Below are 23078 nucleotides of genomic sequence, written 5' to 3'. Positions count from 1 at the left end.
AAGATTAAAAAAAAAAAAAAAACTATTAGTTGTTAGGCAAGTTTACTATTATCTGACACTAAAAAATTAGTAAGAAACTAGGGTGGATTTTAGAAAACCAGTTTGCCTGGTCCTCACCTTTTCCTTTAACAAGGAAACAGAGACAGAGGAGCACTAACCACCTGTCAGGGCTCACTAGGAGCAGGACCACTGCCTGGGAGGATAGCTCTCTGTGCACAACCCTCCGGAATCTAGCGTCCAGTGCTCTCCCCACTCAGACCCTCAGCTGTGTCCACGCTGATAAGGGAGGGATCTGGGGAAAAGACTGCAGGGATCGAATGCCAAGAAAGAGAGTGTGTTTCTGAAGAAGAGTGAGGAGTGCGATACCTTTAACCTTGACCTGGAAACGGCTGCACTCAGGGCAGGGGAGGAGGGTAAACTCCTCTGCTTGGTACATGGAGTAGTCTGTGCTTGCAACCACAATTTGGTCTCCAGCTTCCCAACTGCTGACGTCATCTAACAGGTGAAGCTTCACACCATCTGCAATCTCCACCCGAAAACCTGAAAGGGAGATTCCTAAACAAACAAACAAACAAACAGGCATGAACAAAAGTTTTTTCTTAAATAAATGAATACACATCCCGTGATTTGCAAATAAAAAACTAAAATAAACACAGTTCGGTGATTTCTTCTTACTGCTAATGATGTGCTAGTCATTTGTTTCTGAATGATGAAAACAAAATAGGGATTCTGGGCCCCACACAGAGAGAGAGCCCATGCACAGTAGGCATGATACAAGTCGTTGCATCAATGAAGTATTCTTTAAAATTCTGTAGATTCTCACACACTGACATCCTTTACTCACGTCATCTCAGTACAAAAACTGTGCCCTGCCTCCAAAATTCGTATGTATCAGGAACATATCACACTTGAACAGAAGTGGCCAGACAAAGAAGAGGTGTGAAATAAACGCCCAGTGGCTTGATGTGGTCCACATCACCAGACGCAAAAGAACGTTAGTGCACAGATCATCTTTGTGTTAGGAATGAGAGTATACTGCAAAACAGGCCTCATTGCTGTGCTTTGTGCATGCTTTATTTCTTTTTTAAATTTACAAGCAATGGAAATCTATTTTTCAGAGTTCTGGAGACGGGAAGGTCCAAGGTCAAGGCAACAGCAAAGACCTTCACATGGATGCCATCGCCTCTCTTGGCTCTATATAGTAGAAGGGCAAAACATACTCCGCACTCGTTGCCTGGGATGCATGTCCACTCTTGTTCACCAAACAAATTACTATCTACCTGTTCATAAGATGTTAGGGAGTTGCTGGGGAAGAAGCTCAGTGAGTAGGACACAAGCCTAGCACACGCCAATGCCTGGATCTGGTCGCCCAGCACCTCAATCTGAGGTCACTAGAAGTCTTTAAAGATGTCTGCAACATCCTTGCCGGAAGTAAGTAACCTCTGCTGTGGGCTGAGCAAGCACTGGTGCTATCTATACCTTCCTCATCCGTGCAAGGAGCGTCAGTGAAGGCAGCAGGGTAGGACCCCTCATCTACTCACTACTCTTTCTCTTCTGCACACTGCAGGTCACAGGTGTCTGCCAAGGGCGTAATTAGAGCTGGTCTGATACCGCCCTGTGTCCTCCGAGTACATGACTGTGACCTGCCTACCTTAGCTCCTTTGGAGGATGAGGATGACGTAAACTATGAAAAGCTCTGACTACTAATAGGTGGTAAGGAGATTTGAGTGAGAAGGGCCCCTGTGTGCTCACATATCCTAGTTGGTGGAACTGTTTGGGAACAATTAGGGGGAGATGTGTCATGGACGTAGAGGTTTCAAAAGCCTGTGCAGTTACCAGGTAGCTCGCTCTGCCTCAGGGTTGTCTCAAGCTGTAAGCTCTTAGCTACTGCTCGAGCCTGGCTGCCTGGTTGCTTCCATGCGCCTCACCATCATGGTCATAGACCAGAACTCTGAAACCGTGAGCCCCAGAGTGATGGCTTTACTTTTATAATTTTCCTTGGCCACAGTTAACTGTTATTTGTAACAATTAGAAAATGACTAAGACAGGTATTCTCTCCAAATATTGTCTTTAAAAGTCAAAGCCGGTGCTTAATCAGGTTCCTAATCAATAAAGAGCTAATCCAGCTTCTCTCTAGCTTACACTTTCATTTGTTTGTTGCATTCAATGCAGTGTTGAAGCAGTCATTGTTCCTACAATATTTGTGGTTTAAAAAAAATGTCATGAGCAAACAGCTGATCTCAGGGAAATGTAAATAGATAGAAGACAGCTACTTTACAAGGTTCAATAGATAAGGAAAATCATCCACTTTAAAGATCTGTGCTGAATGAATGCTTCTCCAGCATTAGCCCTACGAGTAAGATGATGCTGACTTGAATGATCTGAAGAATATATGTACTTGAGTTGGGAGGATAAAAAGACAGAAGAATAAATAAAAAGACAAAAATAAATAAGACAAATGAAAATAAGTAAAAAGACAAAAGAACAAAAAAAAAAAAAGAAAGAAAGAAAAGAAAAAGAAACGTGGGCAAGGAACAGGAATAACATGGATGGTTTCACAGTCATAGTCAACTGCTCAGATAACACCTAACCTGACCAAGCCCTGGAGTCTGTTACTGGAGACTAATCTGCCCCACCCTGTGTATTTTCTATAAAGAATGTATGTGTACCCATTATGTGCAAAACACAAACACATATACATGTACCTAGAAAAATGAGTATATTCTCAGTATGTTTTCTTGGACTCATATTACTGAAACTCCAGCAATTATAATATATTTTTGTTTGTAACATATTTTCATCATTCACAATGAAATTGTAAACTACCTTCCAAAATTAAAAATAGGCATTTTAAGAACAAACAAATCCTTAGAACAACAAATCATTACCCCAAATTTGAGGTTTTATTAAAATAAAACCCCATAGAAGGGAACAATGAGGAAATATTCAATTATTTCACATTGAATTTCAATACTTTCTTTTTCAAGGTATGCTACTAAATAAACACATTTTGATTTAAAAGGTCATTAGAACTTATTTCTCTTAAAAAAAAATAAAAGTCAGAAAAGACTTGAAAACACGTTAGTGTTTAATAATTCCTCAACGATAATCTCTTCCCAGCACTCCTCACTCAAGTTTGAAAGGAAGTAAGCTCTGTCTCTTGCTTCCGACAGAGAATTTCCGCCCCTTCCAGAAAGCAGGAAGCCCATGTCAGACAGCAAGAGTTCCCTTTTCCAGAAATGAGCAGCCAGCGCGACGGGGAAATGAAGGCCCTCACACAGGAAAGGCTGACTCAATGTCCAGCTGTAGTCGCCTCCTGCCTGGAACTTTCCTGAGGAGAGGACCATTGAACACACGCAGGACCAAACTCTAGCCAGGACTCCTACTTAGCACCTGTGCCTGAGACAACTGTGGAGGCCGGAAACAGGGCTTGGTCATCTATCCACCATAGCCACCACTTCCTCTCCTAAACCCACACTGCTTAGGAGTAACACATGAAATATCCTTGAAACATCTCAATGATTCCATTTATTTGTTTTTTTAATATTTTATTTATTTTTATTTTACATATATGGTTGTTCTGTCTGCATGTACATCTGGACACTGTGCGTGCAATGACTAAACAGGCAAGAAGAGAACACCAGAGCCTCTGGAAGTGGAGTTATAGACAATTGCACATTGCCATGTGGGTGCTGATGACTGAACCTTCAGGTGCTATGGAAGAGCATCAGAGCTTTTAATCACTGAGCGAGGGCTCCCACTCTCCCACCCACCAACTATTGGTTTTAAAGCAGAACATAGTGTTTAATCACAATCATACAAAAGATTTTATTATAACCCAAGTCATGTTTGCAGCAGCGCTGGCATATATTCAGTACCTACATGCATGAATATATGTATGCCATCTACATTCCATATGCTGAAATATATACATGACAGAAACTTCACATGGCATCCCTATCTAGCGTTTCTCTTCTTATCCTCATTCTTCAAAGGAGAAGACTGAGGTTTATGAAGTGAATCAACTTCACATTTATGATCAAAAGGTAAAAGAACCAGGACAGAATCCCAGGTATTCAGTCACCAACAATCCAAATTAATAAACAACTAGTTCCCTACAGTGATGAACAGGTAGAGTAACGCACTTAATTTGCTCAGCACACATTAATTTGGGTATCACACTTGCTTGAAAAAGAAAAAACACAGATAGGAAGAAGTCAATCCAAAACTAACGTGAAAAAAGCCCTGGCAGCAAGTAGGTAAATTAAGAAACCCCACAGTCAGACACCCCCTAAATACCCAATGCTAAGCACTGGTCAAACAAATCAAAGGAGTCTGGGCTATTCAATGAATTACAGGCAAGTCTGGGCTACAGAACGAGAGTCTGTTTAAAGAAAAGCAAAATTTCTTTAAGGATTACAATAAAAACTTATGCTGAAGAAATTTTAAAGAGTAGGGAGACTAGAAAGATGGCTCAGCAGGAAAAACAGCACTTGCCATCAAACCTCATGACCTGAGTCTGATCCCTGGGTACCAGATGGTGGAAGAAAAAGACCAACTCTCAGCTGTCTTCTGACCTCTACACACATGCTGCATATGCACTGTCCACACACATGCACACAAGAATGAATGAATGAATGAATGAATGAATATAATAAAAAAATTTAAATAAAACTGCCTTAGGAGCTTGAGAGATGGCTCAGCAGTTAACAGCATGTGTTGATTTGTATGATGCCTGAGTTCAGTTCCCAGTACCTACATGGTAGTTCACAACCACGTGTAACTCTAGTTCCAGGATATCTGACGTCTCTAGCATCCTCAAGCACCATACACGTATTTATTTGGTGCACACACATACACACAGGCATTCACACATACACATGACATAGAAACAAACAAATCAAATCCCTTTGTTCTTAAAAATAACTGATTTAGGAAAAACAGATCAAAAAGTAGAAAACAAGGAACAGATAACATTTTAAAATCCTATAATATTGTGAGCTGGAAAAAAAAAATCTCTGAAAACATGGTTAAAATTAGTTTTTATTTTGTGTTGCTTCTGTATTTCCCATTTTTCCATAAGATAAATAATTATGTAGATTATCAGGACAAGACAACATGATAATATGGGACACAACTAAGTAACAAGGTGAGGGTTTTTTTGTTTTTTTGTTTTTTGTTTTTTTTCTCTGCCTGTGGCCAAAGGTAGCATTTGCTGGCATATCTGCCTAAAAGAATCTAAGCACATCATTACGTAGAGTCACAAGCACACACATGGCTCTACTGGTCAAAGCCAAGGAATTAATCCATTTTCTTTACTTGTCTTAATGACTTTTCTGTTGCTCTAATAAAATTCCCCAACAAGAGCAATGTAAGGAGAGGGTGGGTTTCCCTCATGGTTTGCGGGTACACTCCACTATGGTGAGGAAGACAAGGTAGCAGGAACCTGAGGCCGCTGGTCACACGGTGCCCGCACGGAGGAAAAAAGAGAGAGATGAATCCCAGGCTTAGCGTACTTTCTCCTTTTTATACTGGACAGGGAAGGTGCCACCCACAGTGGGAAGGTCTCACGTTAATAAACCTTGCAAGACAATTCCTCATCCACCCACATGCCTGAGTAGAACTCATGAAGCTGACAAGCAAGGCTGACCGGCACACTACTTAATCAGACGTTATGACTCAGCATCAAGAACACAGTCCAAGGCATGTTGCCCAAACTAAAATAGATCAGTAGCTACTCTAGATTTCCTAAGTCAACAGGACAAGTTTAGTAGGGAAATCATTTTCAAATTCAACCAGCCAACAAATCCACCAAGAAAGACTGACGTTTGGACACAGTAATGCCCTACAGCCATCTGTCATAGAGTTGAAACCACCTTGGCCTACCTACCTTCAATCCATTCACTGTAGGCTGTGACAGAGAACTTCTGACCATCCAAGGTATAAAATTCTCCTTGAGCCAGGGCCTTCCCGCCAGTACTATGGTTCTCATAGTTTCTCACAGACTCATTGCAGGAAGAACTTCCACCATCGATGACACCAACTAAAGCCCAAGCTTGCCTATAAGGGAAAAACAGCAAGCATATCTGGTTATTTGTCATAGGCATGACCCAGATCTCAGACACGGATATGGTGGTAGGCTGGTGTTCAACATCTGTATTTCATTTTTCACTTTTCCCATGAGGCTGCAGTTCTAGGCTTTTGTTAAAAGTAGCTGACCGCAAGGAAGCAAATGCACCTGATTTTCAAAAACTTGCTTCTCCAGCTCTCTCACAGGCGAAAGAATGATGACTAGCTCTAGTTAATCACGGACTTCCTGGACACATCACATACATGATCATGTGTCACTCTAACCATAAATCCCTCATGTCTCCTAAAATGACTGTCCTCTGCTCTCTTGTAGTGTTTGGTAGTTCTTTTTGTTTTTGAGACTGGGTCCTCAAAGCTAGCTCTGAATGTATGATGTAGTGAAGAGTATGATCTTAAATTCCTGACCCTCTGGCCTCCACAGTCACAGTGCTGGGACTGCCGTCATACCTAGCTTCTCACTTTGTTTTATTTTTGTTAGGCTGCTTTCATTATATTACTAGCAATAGAACACATGGCCTGAAAACCTTGAAAGTTAGGGCTGGGGATCAAGGAGGGCACCTGAATGTATAGGTAGATCAACTCAACACTGAGTTAAATAGTGGCTCCCAACCCTTGAGGGAAGAACTGTTAAGTCGGCTCTCTGGCACACTTCCCTACCAGCACAGCCTAAGATTCAGAGGATCAAAGAATCCACATATTCCCCAGTGATGCTAAATGATGCTATTACGCATACTCTAAGAAGAACCCTTAGAGTCTAGGGAGAGGGCTCAGTCAGTGGAGAACCTCCTGGAAAAGCATAAAGACCTCAGTTTCCCAGCACCTCATAAAAGGGAGGGGCCAGTGGCACACATCTGTGATTCTAGTGTCCAGAGGCAGACATGGACAGATGGCTATAACTTACTGGCTAGCTAGCCAAGCCAAATCCATGAGTTCCAGGTTCAGTGGAAGTTCCTGTCTCAAGGAATGAGGTAGAGAGCAATTGAGAAACACACTAAAGGTTGTCCAAGGGTAGGTACACACAAACACACACACACACACACACACACACACACACCTAATCTAGAAATCGCAGATTACAACAGCAATCATCACTCTATGACTGGGGTCCTACCTTTTGAAAACCTAATCTGGGACACCCTAGACATTAACAGTTTTTAATGTCTGTGTATTTAGGGAAGGTTGAGAATCACTGAGTTGGAAGTTTCTAAACATCCTTAAAGTCACAGAATTGCTTTCCAACAGGTTTTCAGTTTTATAAAGGATCACCTGTAGAAAGCAATGTGTTTTAAAATGCCATATGACCTGGACAATAACAAATATCGGATGGACTTGTCCAAGCTTGTGTCCAAAGTTGGTCAAAGAAAAAAAATATAGCAACAACAACAACAACAACAACAAAATGGCCAGGAAATTTGTCTTAAGCCTGCTGCTTGAAAACATGAAAAGAAAAATGTGAACTTCCTACTTTTGAAAAAAAAAAAAAAAAACTAAATGTAATCTGTGCCAGACAGATGGCTAGATACTCAGAGATAAAAGTTCAGTAAAGCAAGCCTTCAGCTTTCCAAGTCCCACAGCTGCTTCTGTGAGGATTAGGGGCTGAAATCCAGTCAGAGCTGTTTATATTCCTTGATACAGCAGAAAGGATCAAACAGAGTGTCTCTGCTATTATCTCCCAGTAGAGAGAAGAGGAAGAATCCTGGACACTCCCTTTACTGCCCAGAACTGCCTCAGCAACACGCAAACAATGTTCTGTTCTATGAACATTATCTCAAGCATACTCCCACTTCCCTCCTCCATGTGTGGGAAATTTCAGTACACTAGAACAGTCTTCAAAGGAGTGACTAATTATGAACACGAGATAATGTCAATACAATGGAAGGCTGGTGAATACCAGTCTAACTCTTCCATTAAATAAGTAGTGATACTTGAAAGGGAATTTAGAGAGCAGTTCAGCAGAGGGAAGAAGCAAAGTGGAAACAGTTAAGGCCAATGGTGACATAACAGAAGCAATGATGACATGGAAGAACAGAAGCTGCCACCGCTGCATGAGGAAACAAAGGAGGCGCTCCAGTTTGGATCTTAAATGTTCCCACAAAGGCCCATGTATGGAAGGCTTGTTTCCCAGCCTACAGGGCTAAGAAAAGTACTAGAACCTTTAAGAGGTGGGAGGGAGGCGGGGGCAGCCAGCTAAAGGCTGAATAGAAGCTAATGGCATTGGCTGCTCTTCCAGATGACCAGTCCTCAGTACCCTGCACCCATGTGAGGTGGCTCACAACCTAGCTGCATGGGACCTATGACCCCTTCCGGCCTCTATGGGCATACTCACTGATGTATGTTTAAGAGCTTAGGCTTAGCAGAAAGAAGCTGAGCCAGAGGTGGTATACTCTGACAGGGCTAATGGCCCCCAGGACTCCTCTTCTTGCTCTGCATCCTAGGCACCACAGGGTAAGCAGCTTTACCCACTATCATGACTGTGATGTTCTCTACCTTGCCACAGGCCTAAAGCCACGGGACCAAGTGACCGTGGACAGAAATCTCTCCCACTCTCAACCAAAAGTAAATCTTTCCTGCACAGTTACTGAAAGGGCATCTAACTTTGCCAAGAACATGTTTCCACTCCTTGGCGTTTTTTCCTATGTTTCCATCATAGGAATACATGCACAGCATATCAGTAAATGAGTAAAGGCACAGTTATAGAATCACATCTTAAAATAGGTCCAGGCTGGAAAGCCATTCTGATATATGCAGAAACTGTAGTTTATTCACTTGACAGAAAACAAACGATGGCAGAAGCCAGGAGCAGTGGGGCACACCTTCAATCCCAGCACTCTGGAGGCAGAGGCAGGTGGGTCTGTGTGTTTAAGGCCAGCCCCGTTTACATAGTGAGTTCCAGGACAGCCAGAGCTACACAGTGAGACCCTGTCCCTATGTGTGGTAGTATGTCCAATAATGTGAGCAAAATCGCCAGCCAGAAACTATTTAGTCTGTTATCATTTATATGAAGCTCAAAAAGGGACTGGCCCAAACCTTAGTGTGGTCTGTAATTCAGGAGAAGGCTTTGTCTTTGGAGATGGAAGGACTGATTAGTGCATGGGTGGTGGGAGGTAATGGTAGGGACAATGTTTTGTTTCCAGTCCTGGGTGGTGGCTACATAGCAGTCACCTTGTAATCTATCTTTAAGCTTTGCCTTCCTATTTTAGCCCTCTCCCATTTGTGTATTATCAGCGCAAACTCTCTGAGGCTTTGCTCGTGTCATCTTTTGTCGAGACATCACTCATGGCTACCTCTACAGCACACCCCTCAAGTTCCTGCAGGCCTCCTACCTCTGAAACACCTACTTATTGTTCCCCATGCCAGTTTTTGGCTGTTGGTTTTCCTTCTTGTGTTTCGACATCTCACAAGAAAAAGTGAATAAGTAGCAATCCAAGATCATAACAGATCCCTTTCCTTCACTAATATTATCTTCAAGAATTTCTACAGATAACATTGCGCCTCATAGAAAAGTCTAAATGTCAGTTCAGTAGGAAGTAAGGTCTTCTTTTTTCTGTCACTGCAGACATTTCCCAATGATCCTAAGAAAATTCAGCAGGATTACAAAGTCGGGTTTCTGTTTTCTTTACTTTTTTTTAAATTACATGGTGAGCCAGTTACTTCCCTCTGCCTCCAGACAGAATTAGGAAACCAAGGTTGATTAGTACAGAAACTAAGAGCAGAAATTACTTCTACAAGAATGATGAGCCTAGCTCAACTTTTGGCTGCCTCTCCTGTGCCAGAATTGGACAGACCTGAGCCAAAGAAGCAAGTGGACTCAAACTAGCATGTGAAGGATTCCAATAAAATTAGCATACAAAAGATTCCAAAAGAGGAAGAAAAAGAAACCTAAGCATGCCTACCCCTTAGGGCTTTTATGGCAGGCTTTCCATGGAACTGTGCCCTAACTTTTCAAGCTCCTTGGCTGTCTCCATTAAGCCAAGGCTTTAGTCTCTTCATTTCATTATGCTCAGAAGATAATGGTAAGAGGAAGTCTCTTCAAAGACAAGTTATCTTCACACTGCCCATTGTTTTACAGAACCGCATCTCTGTGCTTTCCACTGGCCATAGGAACAATCCACAAAGGGCTTCATAAATCAAGCCAAGACCCTTCTGTGTACATCTAGTAGTTAAATCCACAGTTCAAACAAGAGGCAAGCTAATGGATAAATGTAAAAAAAAAAAAAAAAAAAAGGCCTTTAATAGAGCAGCCATGCAGCCAGCTAAATTAGCCACAGCTGCCTGTGGTTCTCTGCTTTCACACGAAATAGACTCTAACACAGAGCTGGGAAGAGAAGAACAAGTCTACCTACCTGTAGCCCAGCCCTTGAATCAGCTTACTTCCCAACCGGTCCTGGATCATCTGGATCGTTCCCTGTAACAGGCTCTTCACTGCTGAATCTCCAACAGCAATAGCAACAATCCGCCCGGGATCCTGAGCTCTCAAAAATTCCTGAAGTCTCCTGCTTTCATTGTGGTACTCATGGGTATCAAACTTCTCATATTCCAAAACTCTGGCTGTGTCTTGGTCAATGACCCTCACATTAAGGCCCCGGGAAAAGTCCTTTTCAAAGACATAGGAGCCAAAAAGCAAGCCTGAGGAATGCAGAGTCCTCGCCAGCATCGTCCATGATGTCCTCCATGCCCCGTGTAACTCCAGTGTCCCACCAGCCTCCACGCCAATAAACTTTTTGCCAAATGTTGGCATACTTTCACCCTCATCTGACTTGCCATACAAGGTAATTGTCGCTTTGGATCTATAGCGGCATTTTTCTGCTCCAATATGAAGCGCCCCACCATCCTGGATCAGGATGTATCGAGTCCTCAAGGTTATGTTTCTGGATCCATCTTTGTCATCCCCAAACACAAGCAGTCCTAAAAGGAACAATACTGCTTAAACCTTTGGAACTGTGTTCTAGCTAGTAGATGTTGGTCCCTTGGGGTGGCCCACAAGGATGACAACCCCCACCCCATTCCAATCTCAGATGCTTCCTGGATGCTACCATGATGTGACGAGCTGCAAGCTCCTCAGAGGAAGACACACCAGAGTCCATGCCTGTCCTGCCATTGGGGACTGCACCCTCAAAATAAATTCCTCTCTTAAGCCACTCAGTAAAGCTCTTAATCCCAGCAATAAGAAAATAATTGGGCATCCCACTGTCTTATTTTTTGAATAAAGTCTACCACAGATACGCTATATGGGAACAACAAATGTCCTCTACCTTACAGAGCAGCCATGTGGCTCGCAGAGGGACCAGTACCTACCTCCATCCTGAATGACTATAGAGTTCACTGTAGCATCTGAGGTCAGGCGGAACATATCTCCGTCCTTGATAATGACGTGCTTTGAAGAATCTTGTCCTGGATCCCAGTTCCTGAGACGAGGGTTTTGATCTGGACAATTCTCTACAAAACAACACAACCCTGAGATAGAATCCAGTCTAACAAAGTGCAGGAAAACCAGAAGACCAGCTAAGCCCAAGAATTACTGTCACTAAACACAGACCTGCATAAAAGGTACAGAGGCACTGATCTCCTGCCACTGGAATGAGAGTCCCACCCCTTCCCAAACAGGAGAGGTATCAATTCTTTACTTCAATATATTAAACAACAACAACAACAAAAAAGTTAGCACAAAGTTAAGTCATGAGTCCCCACTTCAGGTCATACTTCACAAGATAAAAATGAAGTTCCCCAACTACTCATTTTGGAAATAAACAGCAGAGCAGTAAGTAATGAATTTCTCTTGGAACCACACTGTAAAGATGTTTTAAAAAGGAAAATAACAGGCTGGCAAGGAAGCTCATTGGTATAGTACTAGCTTACCATGCCTGAGATTCTAAATTTGATTCCCATCATCTTTCACACATACACACACACACACAATTTTCTCTCACTCCCTCTCTTTCTCTCTCACAAAACACCTTAACTAATGGCAACATGAATTATAGAAATTTCTAACACGCATGTTAGATATCCACCGGTTCCTTCATAAGCACAGTGAATCAGAAAGCTGTCAGTAACAGCACCTCTTTCCCTACACACACACTTTCCCAACAAAACTACAGACTGCAAGTGGCCAAAACCATGACTTCTCATTTTCGGAGATGAAGAAATTATGGAGTAATTTCTTACAGAAGCCAACACACAATGATCAGTTAGCAATTTGAGTGACGTGGAAGTTCCGCCTGAAGAAATAGGGTCTGTTACTTGTAATCTTCCTTTAATAGAACTGTAACTTGCCTCTTAAATAGTTGATGATAAAATGACAGCTGTCTGTGTATGAAATATTTATTGGAGAAAGAGAAATCACAGCTTCACTTTTGATCAACAAATAACTCAAGATCTGTCAAAGATCATTTGTCTACCCTGTAAAAGATACCATGTATTTTGTAAAATATAAATGGGAGGGGAATATTCCTTCAAGTCTATATACTAGGCTGGGGGGGGAAGTCATCATGTATAAAATCATTAAGAGATAAATAATGTGGTCCTTAATTTAGGTACAAGTGTTCTCAGACAAAGAAAAAAAAAGCTGTAGTTACTGAGGTAGCTTCATAGATTCAGACATCAAAGGATGGACAGTATTTAAATAAGAGGAAGATGAAGAGAAGGAAATAAGAAATATTGGGGCTGGGAGAGAAAACAATGATCAATGCATAAGAGCAGGTACTGCTTTAACAAATGACCTGAGTGTGGTACAAAACTCACTGAAAGGGACCCAACATCCCACTGGCCTCTGTGATCAACCCACACATGTGTCATTCACTCACACAGACAGACAGACACATATACATTAATAAAAACAATAAAAATAAACCTACTTTTAAAAGAATAGAAGAAATATACATCTCCCCCACCATCCTAATCCATTTGTTACTCAAGTCACCTATATTTAAATTAAGCACCTGTATTTAAATTAGGCAAAGCTAGGAATGAATGGCATGTGCTTGGGGATAAGAAGAAGATAGACTGTGTTGAGCTTGAAGGCTCCTGTGTGAAAGCAGAGACTTCTGATAAAGAAGAAAAGCCTTCTAAGTTTCCATTTTGAACCTGCATACCAAATAGGTCACCTGCCTATTTCTAAGCACTTAAGTAGCCTATGCTGCCACTTTGAAGTGAGAGCAACCAGAATTAAATTAGTCTCGCTAAGGCCTTGGAAATTCTTTGATGGGTTGATTTTTCTGCTACCAGATTCGTAATTAATATTTAACTTCTCACATTATTCAGTTATCATTATCATTATGCTAAAGGCAATCTTCAGGGCTAGTGGTGTGGCTCACTGGGACTAACTTGCTTAGCACTGACAAAGCCCAGGGTTCGATCCCCAGCACTACGAGATATAAAATGACTTCTCTTCAGCCTATTTCCTCATAAAACATACAGCTGGATTTCTCCATAGTGTTGGAGAAGAAGCAGTTGTGTGCCCCGTGTCACAAGCTACAGAGAAGGAATTCCATTCTGTAGAGACCTGGAGCCTCTTGTAATAGTTATGCAATTCCTCTTAATTGCTTGTAATCAATTCCTAGAGAGCACACTTCATTAGAACCATCACACACACACACAAAAGATCCTGAGTGGTTCCTTCCAGTAAAATGTACTTCAGTGAGAAAATGTGTGATGTGCAGAAATCATTAAAAATCAGTTCAGCCAGCCCCATCTCCCAGGCTAGCCCACTTGTGGAGTAAGCACTTTTGTAACAGCCAAAACCACAATGAGGCCGCCCATAAAACATTTCAGGGCACTGGATGTTTCCAGCGATCATCTGCACTTGCACTGCCAACATGAGAAACCAAAGAACAACGACTCAAGGAACCAGATCTGCAGCCTAGTGTTTCAGACGGACCAAGAAAACACCAGGGAAAGCCACAGATTTCAGTTCTGATTTCCCACTAGCCTGCCTTTCCCTTCCTGAAGCTTATGTGGAAAATGTGAATCAGAACTTGGTTATTGTGTTTGGAACTGGGAATAGAAAGTCAACACTACTTGCAAGGGAAATCAAATAAATTCATGGTGTGGCCAACTGGCTCAGTCAACAAAGATGTGGACAGGCTCATCTCCCTTACTCTCCGGGTATTCTCTTAGGGATGCTGGTAACCACTTTCTTCCAGGACCTTAAAATTTACAAAATCCCTAAAGTACCCTGAAAACCAATTTAAAATAATATTTATGAGTTATAAGGCCAAAGGACCTCAACTGCTATGCTGTTATATCCAGTTAGGGAGGTATCTACTCAGACAAAAATCCGTATACTTTGTTCAAAAAATAACAAATGATAAAAGCATGTTCAACCCAGGTGGTAATGGTCTAGTCTTCTACGTCACAGCCCCAGGGCCTCTGAGTTTTAGACCGGTCCATGGGCCCATCTATAAAGCTACTGTTTGCTGAAAATATATTGAGGGTGCAAACAACATCTTTCTCCAAAACTAATCAAAGTAAATTTACTACCTTTAAATTTTTTCTCCGTGTCCGTGTGTGCGTGTGTGCGTGTCTGTGTGGGGAGTGAGTAATAAAAGCATACAGAGGCAAGAGAGTAACCCTGACAGTTACTCCTCAGTCTTGCCAGGCTGGCCCCATTCAGACTCCGGAATCCTCCTGTTCCCACCTTCCCAGCACGGGGATCACAAGCACGGGATGACCAAACCCAGTTTTGTTTTTGCTTTGTCTTCTAAGGTCTTTTTGTTTTTAACTTTTCCTTGCATGTGTTTGTTTGTGAAAGTATGGCTGGTGTCCAAGGAGAGCAAAAGAGGCCATTGGAGCCCCTAGTGTTCCGGGCGGCAATTCCTGCCCCACACAGGTGGTGGGAACTAAACTCCGTTTCTCACCAACTGAATTATCTCCTCAGCGCTGATCATTAAGTTTCTGAGCTGGCTTCTCGATTGGCAAATATCATTTGAGAAATTAAAGCTCCCTACACAACTATGAACAGAGTGGGTGGGACTGGAGAAATGAATCAAGTTATACACCTGGACAGAAGTTTCTGAAAGGAACACTCCATAACTCAATAAAGTATTTAAAACTTTTTTTGCACTGTGTATCAAGCCTGTCTCAAAGCACAAAACAGTTCTTTTTTCAGTCACTTGTTTGTTTTTAAATTACATTAACTTTAATCACTGCATGTATGACCAAACAAACTTTTCTCTGACCCAAAATTCACAGCTCCCACAAAGTACGATCCTGCACTCCCATGGGAATTAGTCAAAACTATGGAGAGCATTAAGAGATGCTCCAAGAACAACTTGGGCCCTGAAACACAGTGAGAGGGGAAAAAGGGGGCGGGGAGGCAAGGAAGAAGAAAGCCAAGCCTTTCCATTTACAATTTCCCACAGATTCCTCCAACAACTTGTCATTCCAAAGAAGCTATGCCTCATCCTACCTGTGCACGGGGTGGCTAGAAACAGCCTAAGCAACAGAAGATTTTTTTTCTCTCTGTATCTGTGCACACACATCCGCACACACACGCAGCACATACCATCTGGGGCATATTTTGAGGACATTCCCAAAATGGCTGCAAGTGCCACAAAAAAGGAAAAGCTGGTGACGGCAAAGCAGATGAAGGTGTTCTTGTGTGTCTTCTGCTTTCGGTTCTCCCTCGGCGGCGTTCGCTGCTCCTCCGAGGAGAAAGCAAAAGTTGCTGGGGCTTCCCGGCTCCTGGAGGTCAGTTTGGCTGAGGTGTGGTTCTTTGGCGGAGGGGCAGGACGTAAGGGAACCACCTTCCCAGGGACGTAACCGGGCGAGCGATGGCCGTTTCCGTTCTGAGGTTGCAGGAAAGCAGGGGAGTGTCCCCTGGAACCAGTGGCATACATGATACCCCGTCACTGTGAAGAGTAAAAGGTTTTGAGCATGTACAGTATAACGGCTTTAAAACTTTGTTTTGAGGCAGGGTCCTGTAGACCAGGCTGGGCTAGAACTTATTATGTAACTCAAGCTAGTCTCAAACTCAAGACAATGCCCCGCCTCAGCCTCCTAAATCCTCGCACCAGGGGCATGAGCCCAGCTTAGGGAAAAATATTTTCAGTGCTGGGGATCAAACCCCATAGTTTGTATATGTGAGGCAAGCACTGTTCCATTAAACCACACCCCCCAGCCATAAGACATGTAAGGTGCTAAGGCAAGCATCAATCTGTTGTTTTATTTTTTTATCCAGTGACATTAAATATATTGATAAAGTTGCGTGACCATTAGCACCGTCCTTTTTCAGTAATTCTTCAATGCCCTGATCAGCAACTCCACACCATTAGCACACTTCCCCATCTTCACTCCAGCCAGGTACCAGTCCACTGACTGAGAATACCAAATCAGTTACATCCCCGATGCAGTAAGTATGGACCGCCATTACACCACCACAAAACCACTGCCTCTCTACTCCAGTGCAGACTACTACATAATCACTACCTATAGCCGCCTAGGGCCACACCCCAGAACATTCAAATTGACATCATGGTTCCAATGCTTTCTTAAAGACAAAATGCATTTAACCCAACCAGTCTATATGCAGGCACTGTTATTCCCATTTTGTTCATGAAAAAGCTGAGCCCTAGAATGAGATCCACACTTCAGCCCAGGACCCTGACTCTAAGGATCAGGCTCCTAACAGTTTCAAGGGCATAATCAGAACCTAACTGTCCTCAAACAACATGAATCTTCCATGAATGAATTCACCCGACTATCAATGCATGATTCTGTATTCGCTAAGAAAAACTCTCACATACACACGCCCCCCTCTTTATGTTCATATAGTTGGCACTAAGAACAAGTTTGTAATAAAACTGTTAATTTAGTAGGGAGAGGGGAAAAATAAAGAAGAGAAGGAGAGGTGAACACGGGGAGGGGGGGCGGGGGGGGGAGGAGCCGGCTAGCTCTACCTTAATGTCTTACTACGAGGGTTGCTGTTGATAACTATGATGCGTTCAACAGCTTCAGAACATCCATCCTCATCTATTAGATCCCTTCCTTAATAACCAGAGTGTCCCAAGCCACCTGACTTTATCCAGTACCCTCACAATAAATTCCCTTTGTCTACTGCCAAATAAAGAACAGGAATCTAGTTGTACAGGGGCCTCCAAATTGCTCTAAACAATCAGAAAACCCATTAAACACAAAATGCTCCACAAATAAGTATTTCCAGGACCCAAATGACATGGAAATTAATAGAGAACACAAAGGAAGGCTAGCCAGGAATTGAGCATGAGTTCCCAGGAGGCAAAGACCATTCTCAGAGTCAGTGTGTCTGTTGTTTAGATGAAATGTAAAGCCATCATTTGAATAAGGCTTACACTTCAGACAAAGAAAGAACACCAGCACCCAAGGTGCTACTGAGACTGCTGTATGCACCAGGCAGCAGACCCAAACAATGAACACAGCCAAGCAGAGGGAGACAAAGAACAGCTGTCCATTAACAAAGAGAGGGGTAGAGAGGATCCTGAGTGCCAGGCTCACTGGGAGGGGACACAACTGTCAGGATCTGCTGTGACAGGGGTGGGATTGATGCCCCCTGAGCTGCAATCCTTCTGCTTCATTGTCTCAGGGTGAGAAGGGCTGGTGTTATTTATCAGGCTGAAGGGCCTTTTTGGGAGATAATGTGTCACACCAGATGTAGCCACAAAAAAAAAAAAAAAAAAAAAAAAAAAGCCACGAGAGGCTCCAGGGAGTCACCGATCCACTGGAAATAACCGAATAACATGTCCTCGATGTCACAAAATGACAACTTAACATGAAAATTTGGACGGCAGCTGCCATAAATGAACCCTTCTGAATCGATTAGCCTACTGGCTGAAAACTACAAATAAGCTACCATTCTTGTTCTCAAAAGTAAAATAGTACTTCCACAATATTTTAAAATAAACAATGTAAAAAAAAAAAGAGAAAAAAAGAAAAACCACCTTATCTTCAATTCATAAAAATCATTAAAATTGTAAAACAGAAACACACCTCTTTCAGGTTTCATTTCACACTGATGGATTTACTTTAGAGATGGTAGTATGAGTACATTACTTAAAAAAACAAATCGATTGTCACTCAGAGATCTAAATTATTCATGAAAAAGATGTGTCACTAACTCAGTAAGCCACAGTGCTCCCACATCTTCAGAGGGCGGCGGCAGAAACCATGAGAGTCAGACAAAAGCTTGGCCGCCTCCTCAAGATATCCAGCTCCCAAATTCAGTTTAAGCCACTTGTTTGGAAGAAAAGGTAAAATTCACCCAGGAAATACTTGGGAAATGTTGTTCATCCTCCCAAGCTCTCAACAATGGCTGTTTAATCCTGAAAATCCTGTAGCCAGGGAGCACTGGCGTTTCCTCCAGTTCCAGCTTCAGTGCAAGCATCAGGCACAGGCTGGGTTTCACTGGGGCTTCATGTTTCACTTTAATGGTGTGAGCTGGCATTACCAGTCCCTTTTTACAGGTTGCCCTTGTAGTGAAAATCAGGTTACAAAGAATGCGCTCATCCATACTTCATTCTACATTTTAAAGGCTACTATGGCACGGCGCAGCCCCTGACATAAACAAGCCATCCAATACGAATGCCCAAGGCATTCATGTAGAGATCAGAAGAGCATCCCACAGTTTTTAAAGTATAATTTTCAAAAGTCCTTAAAATACTTATGAGTATATACCTGAGGCCTTAAAAAGGTTAGCTCAAAAAACTTGATTATAAATCAAATAATTTAAAATTTTTACACAAGTAATACAAGTAAATATTTAAGGCAGGTAAAAGAAATGTCTAAGGCTATAAAAACCTGGCTTACAAATGCTGATAAATGTTAGGAAAAGTAAGCATTCAAAGAAATATGTAATACGTAATATTTTTTCTAATTCTCATTCCCTCCCCAACCCACCCCCAAAATAACCCTAAAACCTCACTGTTATTTGAAATAAAACATTTTTCTTGGGAAACAGGAATACGCCTGCCCCAAATAATAGCAAGGCTGGAGGAGGATGGATGGCTGATAAAGAGGCACAAATTAACTTATGTGGTATAAGTACAGCCAGTTATTACAGAAACTGCAATTATTTTAATTATGATAACATTAAAGGACATCACGGGTTTTAACCTACAAGAAGGGGTGGGGCTTTGAGAGGACTAGTTTTGGTTTATAAATAACTGACGGTTTTCAAACACCACACTGTCCTGTCTAGGAGGCTGTCTGGAGAGTCTCTAAGTTCCCATTCTGTTTGAGCCTCATGTTTTAGTTAATTTATGAACTTATGCATCTGTGTCACCTCAGTGTGTTCACAGAACTGCACACACAGTAGGTTCTCAATAAGTGGTTGCTGTACTTAGACCATATAAATTTCTCCATTTGTCTCTCTTGTCTCTCCTCTTTCTCTTTAAGTTACTCTTCTCCCCGCCTTTTTTTCCCCTCCTCACCACGGGAATTTTTCATTCAACCCTTCAATATTCTTGAGACTCTGAGAAACTTAACCAAAAAGGTAGTTCTTGTTTAACTGTTACAAAATACAGTTGTAGCCTGTGATCTTGATCTGGTTGATTCACACACACATATCTGTGAGCAGGACTTCTACAGAGAGAGTGGCAATCGAGCTGGTTAACTTCATCCTTTCATAAGGTGCTGTAACGGTTTCAATCACACAGCATGAATTGCGGTAGACAAGGGAAAGATGGAAAACCTTCCCCTCCGCTTCATATTGCTGAGATGGATAAAAAGGAAAGTCCTCTGTTTATGGAGACGCCAGATGCACGCCACAGGTGCTCATGACTTACCGAGTGATGGAGGACACCTGCCCCCATTCTGTATCATCAGTCTTCCAAATGGCCCAACTCTACAACCCATTGTAGGGGCTCCCACTGTCTTCCATCAGACTCGCACACCTCCAAATCTTAACTGAGCACCGAATAAGAGTCCACTCCTTTTGCCTCATTTACACTCTGACAATTTCCTCCTAATGGTTTTTATGAGAATCTATTTTTAAATGGAAAATGCAGGTTTGTAGAAAGAGCCAAGATATCAGCATAATCTACTCAAGGATTTCTTGAGCAAGGTAGTAATTTTTGAAACAACCAACTGAATAGTTAGTCAGAAATCTTTGCTTCAAGAATTTCTGTGCAACTGGTAAAAATGTGGCTAGACTAACTTCTCTTTTGTTAAGATCTTAGAAAATCTTTACAATGTGGTCATTATTGTGTCTAAAAAGTAAAGCCTTACAAAAAAGTAAAATATTCCAGAAAAGAGGTATACACAAATTATGAAAACAAATAATACATTTTACTAAAATTATCTGACCTTTCGACTCAAACTGTTAGTTCCTAGCTGCTTTGAATTTTCCATCAAGATTCTATATTCAACTTCCTGTTTTAGATAGAGACACAACAGAGAATAACACCAAAGTGACTTCAAGGTTTGTAGTTCAGTTTGGTTTGAAGAGATGACGTTAGGTGTCCCATTTAGTTTTTCTTTACATAGTGGCTGTGTGTGCCGATAAACAACGAGCATGGGCTTGAACACAGTAAACTGCTCAATAAGAAAGGGCACTTTTTAGGCCCTTTAATTTTCAAACTTTCAAGTAAATACTTAAATGGGATCAGTGTCAAGAAAATTGTGTAAACACATGTAGATTTCTGTGGAACAAAGGGAGGTCAGGAAGGTGTGTGTGTGTGTGTGTGTGTGTGTGTGTGTGTGTGTGTGCGCATATTTGTGGGTGGTTTAAGGAAATATATTACACATTGTATTCCCAAAGCATATAGTTTAAAAGGTTTTCCTAAAGTAACTACTGTGAGGAATTCAGCATGAATCATATAGCTATGCATACAATGGCTATGGGAGAAAACAGCAGCTTGAGAAATTGATAAGCACTTTCTTCCAAGACCTGAGATTCAAATGAGCGAATGAGCGTGCCCCCCAGAGCACTGAAGGCCCTACCGCCCATATGCTCTGTTGCTACAGGATCCCCCTCCGCCAGAACACTGTACCTCTTCATCTCTAACTTTTTCCTCCCAGTCTCAGCATCCGGGTATGGCACAGTCCTTGCCACACTAGCTGACTTCCACTGTAACTAGTTTACTTTTACTGATCCTGTTTCACTTTCAGGAAGCACTGTGTACCCAAGCCAGGTTCCCGGGTGCAAGAGGACCAGATAAGCCCTAATTACAAACCCCCCCATGAAATGAAAGGATAAGGGATTATGAAATGAATTATTGTTTATTCCCCGATCTGCTTTCTCCACTTGGTCAACGTAAACACACAGGGTGAATAGCAGCAAAATTAAGTACTAAATACTATTCACATTATCTTACACACACACACACACACACACACACACACACACACACACACAGACACAAACCCTCCTCTAAGATATGCTTATCTATTAAGATAAAATTACAGGGAAATTATAAGGAAGTTTTCAAATATCCAACCCTAAAAAGACTAACTGCATTAAAAAAAGAAAATCACTGCCACTAATCATTTACATTGGAATAAGTATTTTTTACTTAAAATTAGTTTTCCTACTCCAAAAATCACTTTTTAATTAAGTTATATTGTCCTAGAAAGGTACAGTCAAGATATAATAAACACTGGAAAACAAAAATTAGAAATAATGAGAGGCTACCCTGAAGATAATAAAACAAGTACTTATGCTTAAGTCAGTAAGTGTTCTAGTGAAATTAGCAATTTACCCTATAATCTTCTGTCAGACAGACCTCTCAAGGAAAAGATACTTAGGGCTGGAGAGGTGGCTCAGCAAATAAGAGCATTTATTGTTCCTGCAGAGGACCCAGGTTCAATTCCCAGCACCCACATGGTAGCTCAAAACCACCTACAAGTTCCAGGGATATGACCACTCCCTCTTCTGACCACCCTGGGGAGCCAGGCATGCATATGGGCACAGAGAACACATGTAAACAAAACACTCATAACACAAAATAAATAAATCCTTAAAAGATATTAAGGGATATTTTAAAACATCTAATACCAAACATCAGTGAATACTTCCTAACTGTAAAGTAAGCTGACTTTTGAGCATTTTAATTAATACTTATGTCACTAACCACGAGAAGCAGAGGCTGACCACACTAAGCCCTCAACAGCTAAGAGAAGCCAACTGTGAGGTGTACATCATACCAGTGTTACGAAAGGCACTGCCTATCTACAGACTGAGGAGCCGAGGCAGCAACGAATAGAGCTCATAGCACTTGCCCAAGCAGAAATAAAAGCAAAAGGGAGCAGAGCACGCAGGCCTCCAGGTGGGTCTGTTGAACTGCCAATTATGAATGGCTTTCTTCTAGAATGAGCTCCTGAAGTAGACCAGACCAAACCAAACCAGGCTTGGTCACTCGTGCTCAATGCCACAAAATAAAATTGTAAGTAAAACAAAGAGAAAGATATGAAAACAAAACTTTCCAATGAATACAGGGGGTTGCAGTCTCTCTGAGCCCCTGTTGGAAGAGCCTTCTGCTGCCGCACACAGAAACAGACTGTCCAGTTTCCTTGTTCCTATCTTACAAAGCCCACTGCCCTGCTACTGACTTTCTGCACTTAGAGCTGCCCCCATTCAAGGATCCCAAAGAAAAGCCAAGCAGATCCACAGCTGTATTCTGTGTGCTTCTTACTTCTGATAGATCTCAAAGGTTCTTCAATCTGAAGAATTAGACAAAGCGGAAGGAGCCATTTGCATCTAGGCCCAGTTTCTTTTTATTCTGTTACTCTTCCTCAGATTCCTACCCTCTCCCCTTGTTCACTCTCTTAAAATTCTCCTCCCCCAACCCCTTCCAAGGCTCCTTAGCCCAACCCCCCACCCACCTACACACACACACACACACACACACACACACACACACACACACACTTCACCCTTGTTCCCTATTGGCTAGAAAGACACAAGAGAGGCTTCCAACCTGCTGACAGTGACAGATGGCTGTGCAGAGGCTCACAATGGAGGCTCCTGCAAATCATACCCTTGCAGCTGACCTTCGAAATAAAGACCCAAAGCCAGGGTC

The 23078-nt window shown here is 42.1% G+C and overlaps 1 protein-coding gene across 5 annotated transcripts in view; it reads right to left on the bottom strand.

Moving 5' to 3' along the window:
* The window catches only part of Cemip2 (cell migration inducing hyaluronidase 2), an 81431-nt gene that overhangs the window by 50078 nt on the left and 8275 nt on the right, over positions 1 to 23078 (bottom strand). For 4 of the 5 annotated variants that reach the window (XM_060387447.1, XM_060387436.1, XM_060387430.1 and 1 more), the window contains 5 exons: positions 15593 to 15938; positions 11386 to 11526; positions 10434 to 10995; positions 5891 to 6060; positions 367 to 555 (listed from right to left, as the gene is read on the bottom strand). In XM_060387447.1, the coding sequence (XP_060243430.1) occupies positions 367 to 555; positions 5891 to 6060; positions 10434 to 10995; positions 11386 to 11526; positions 15593 to 15926 (1396 nt within the window). In that variant the 5' untranslated portion in view covers positions 15927 to 15938. The remainder of the gene's footprint in view (positions 1 to 366; positions 556 to 5890; positions 6061 to 10433; positions 10996 to 11385; positions 11527 to 15592; positions 15939 to 23078) is intronic. The other variant, XM_060387448.1, reaches the window with a different exon arrangement.

Source organism: Meriones unguiculatus, chromosome 1, assembly GCF_030254825.1.
Source record: "Meriones unguiculatus strain TT.TT164.6M chromosome 1, Bangor_MerUng_6.1, whole genome shotgun sequence".
Taxonomy (NCBI): domain Eukaryota; kingdom Metazoa; phylum Chordata; class Mammalia; order Rodentia; family Muridae; genus Meriones; species Meriones unguiculatus.
Note: the sequence above shows the minus strand (reverse complement) of the source record. Positions and strands in the feature narration are given on the sequence as shown.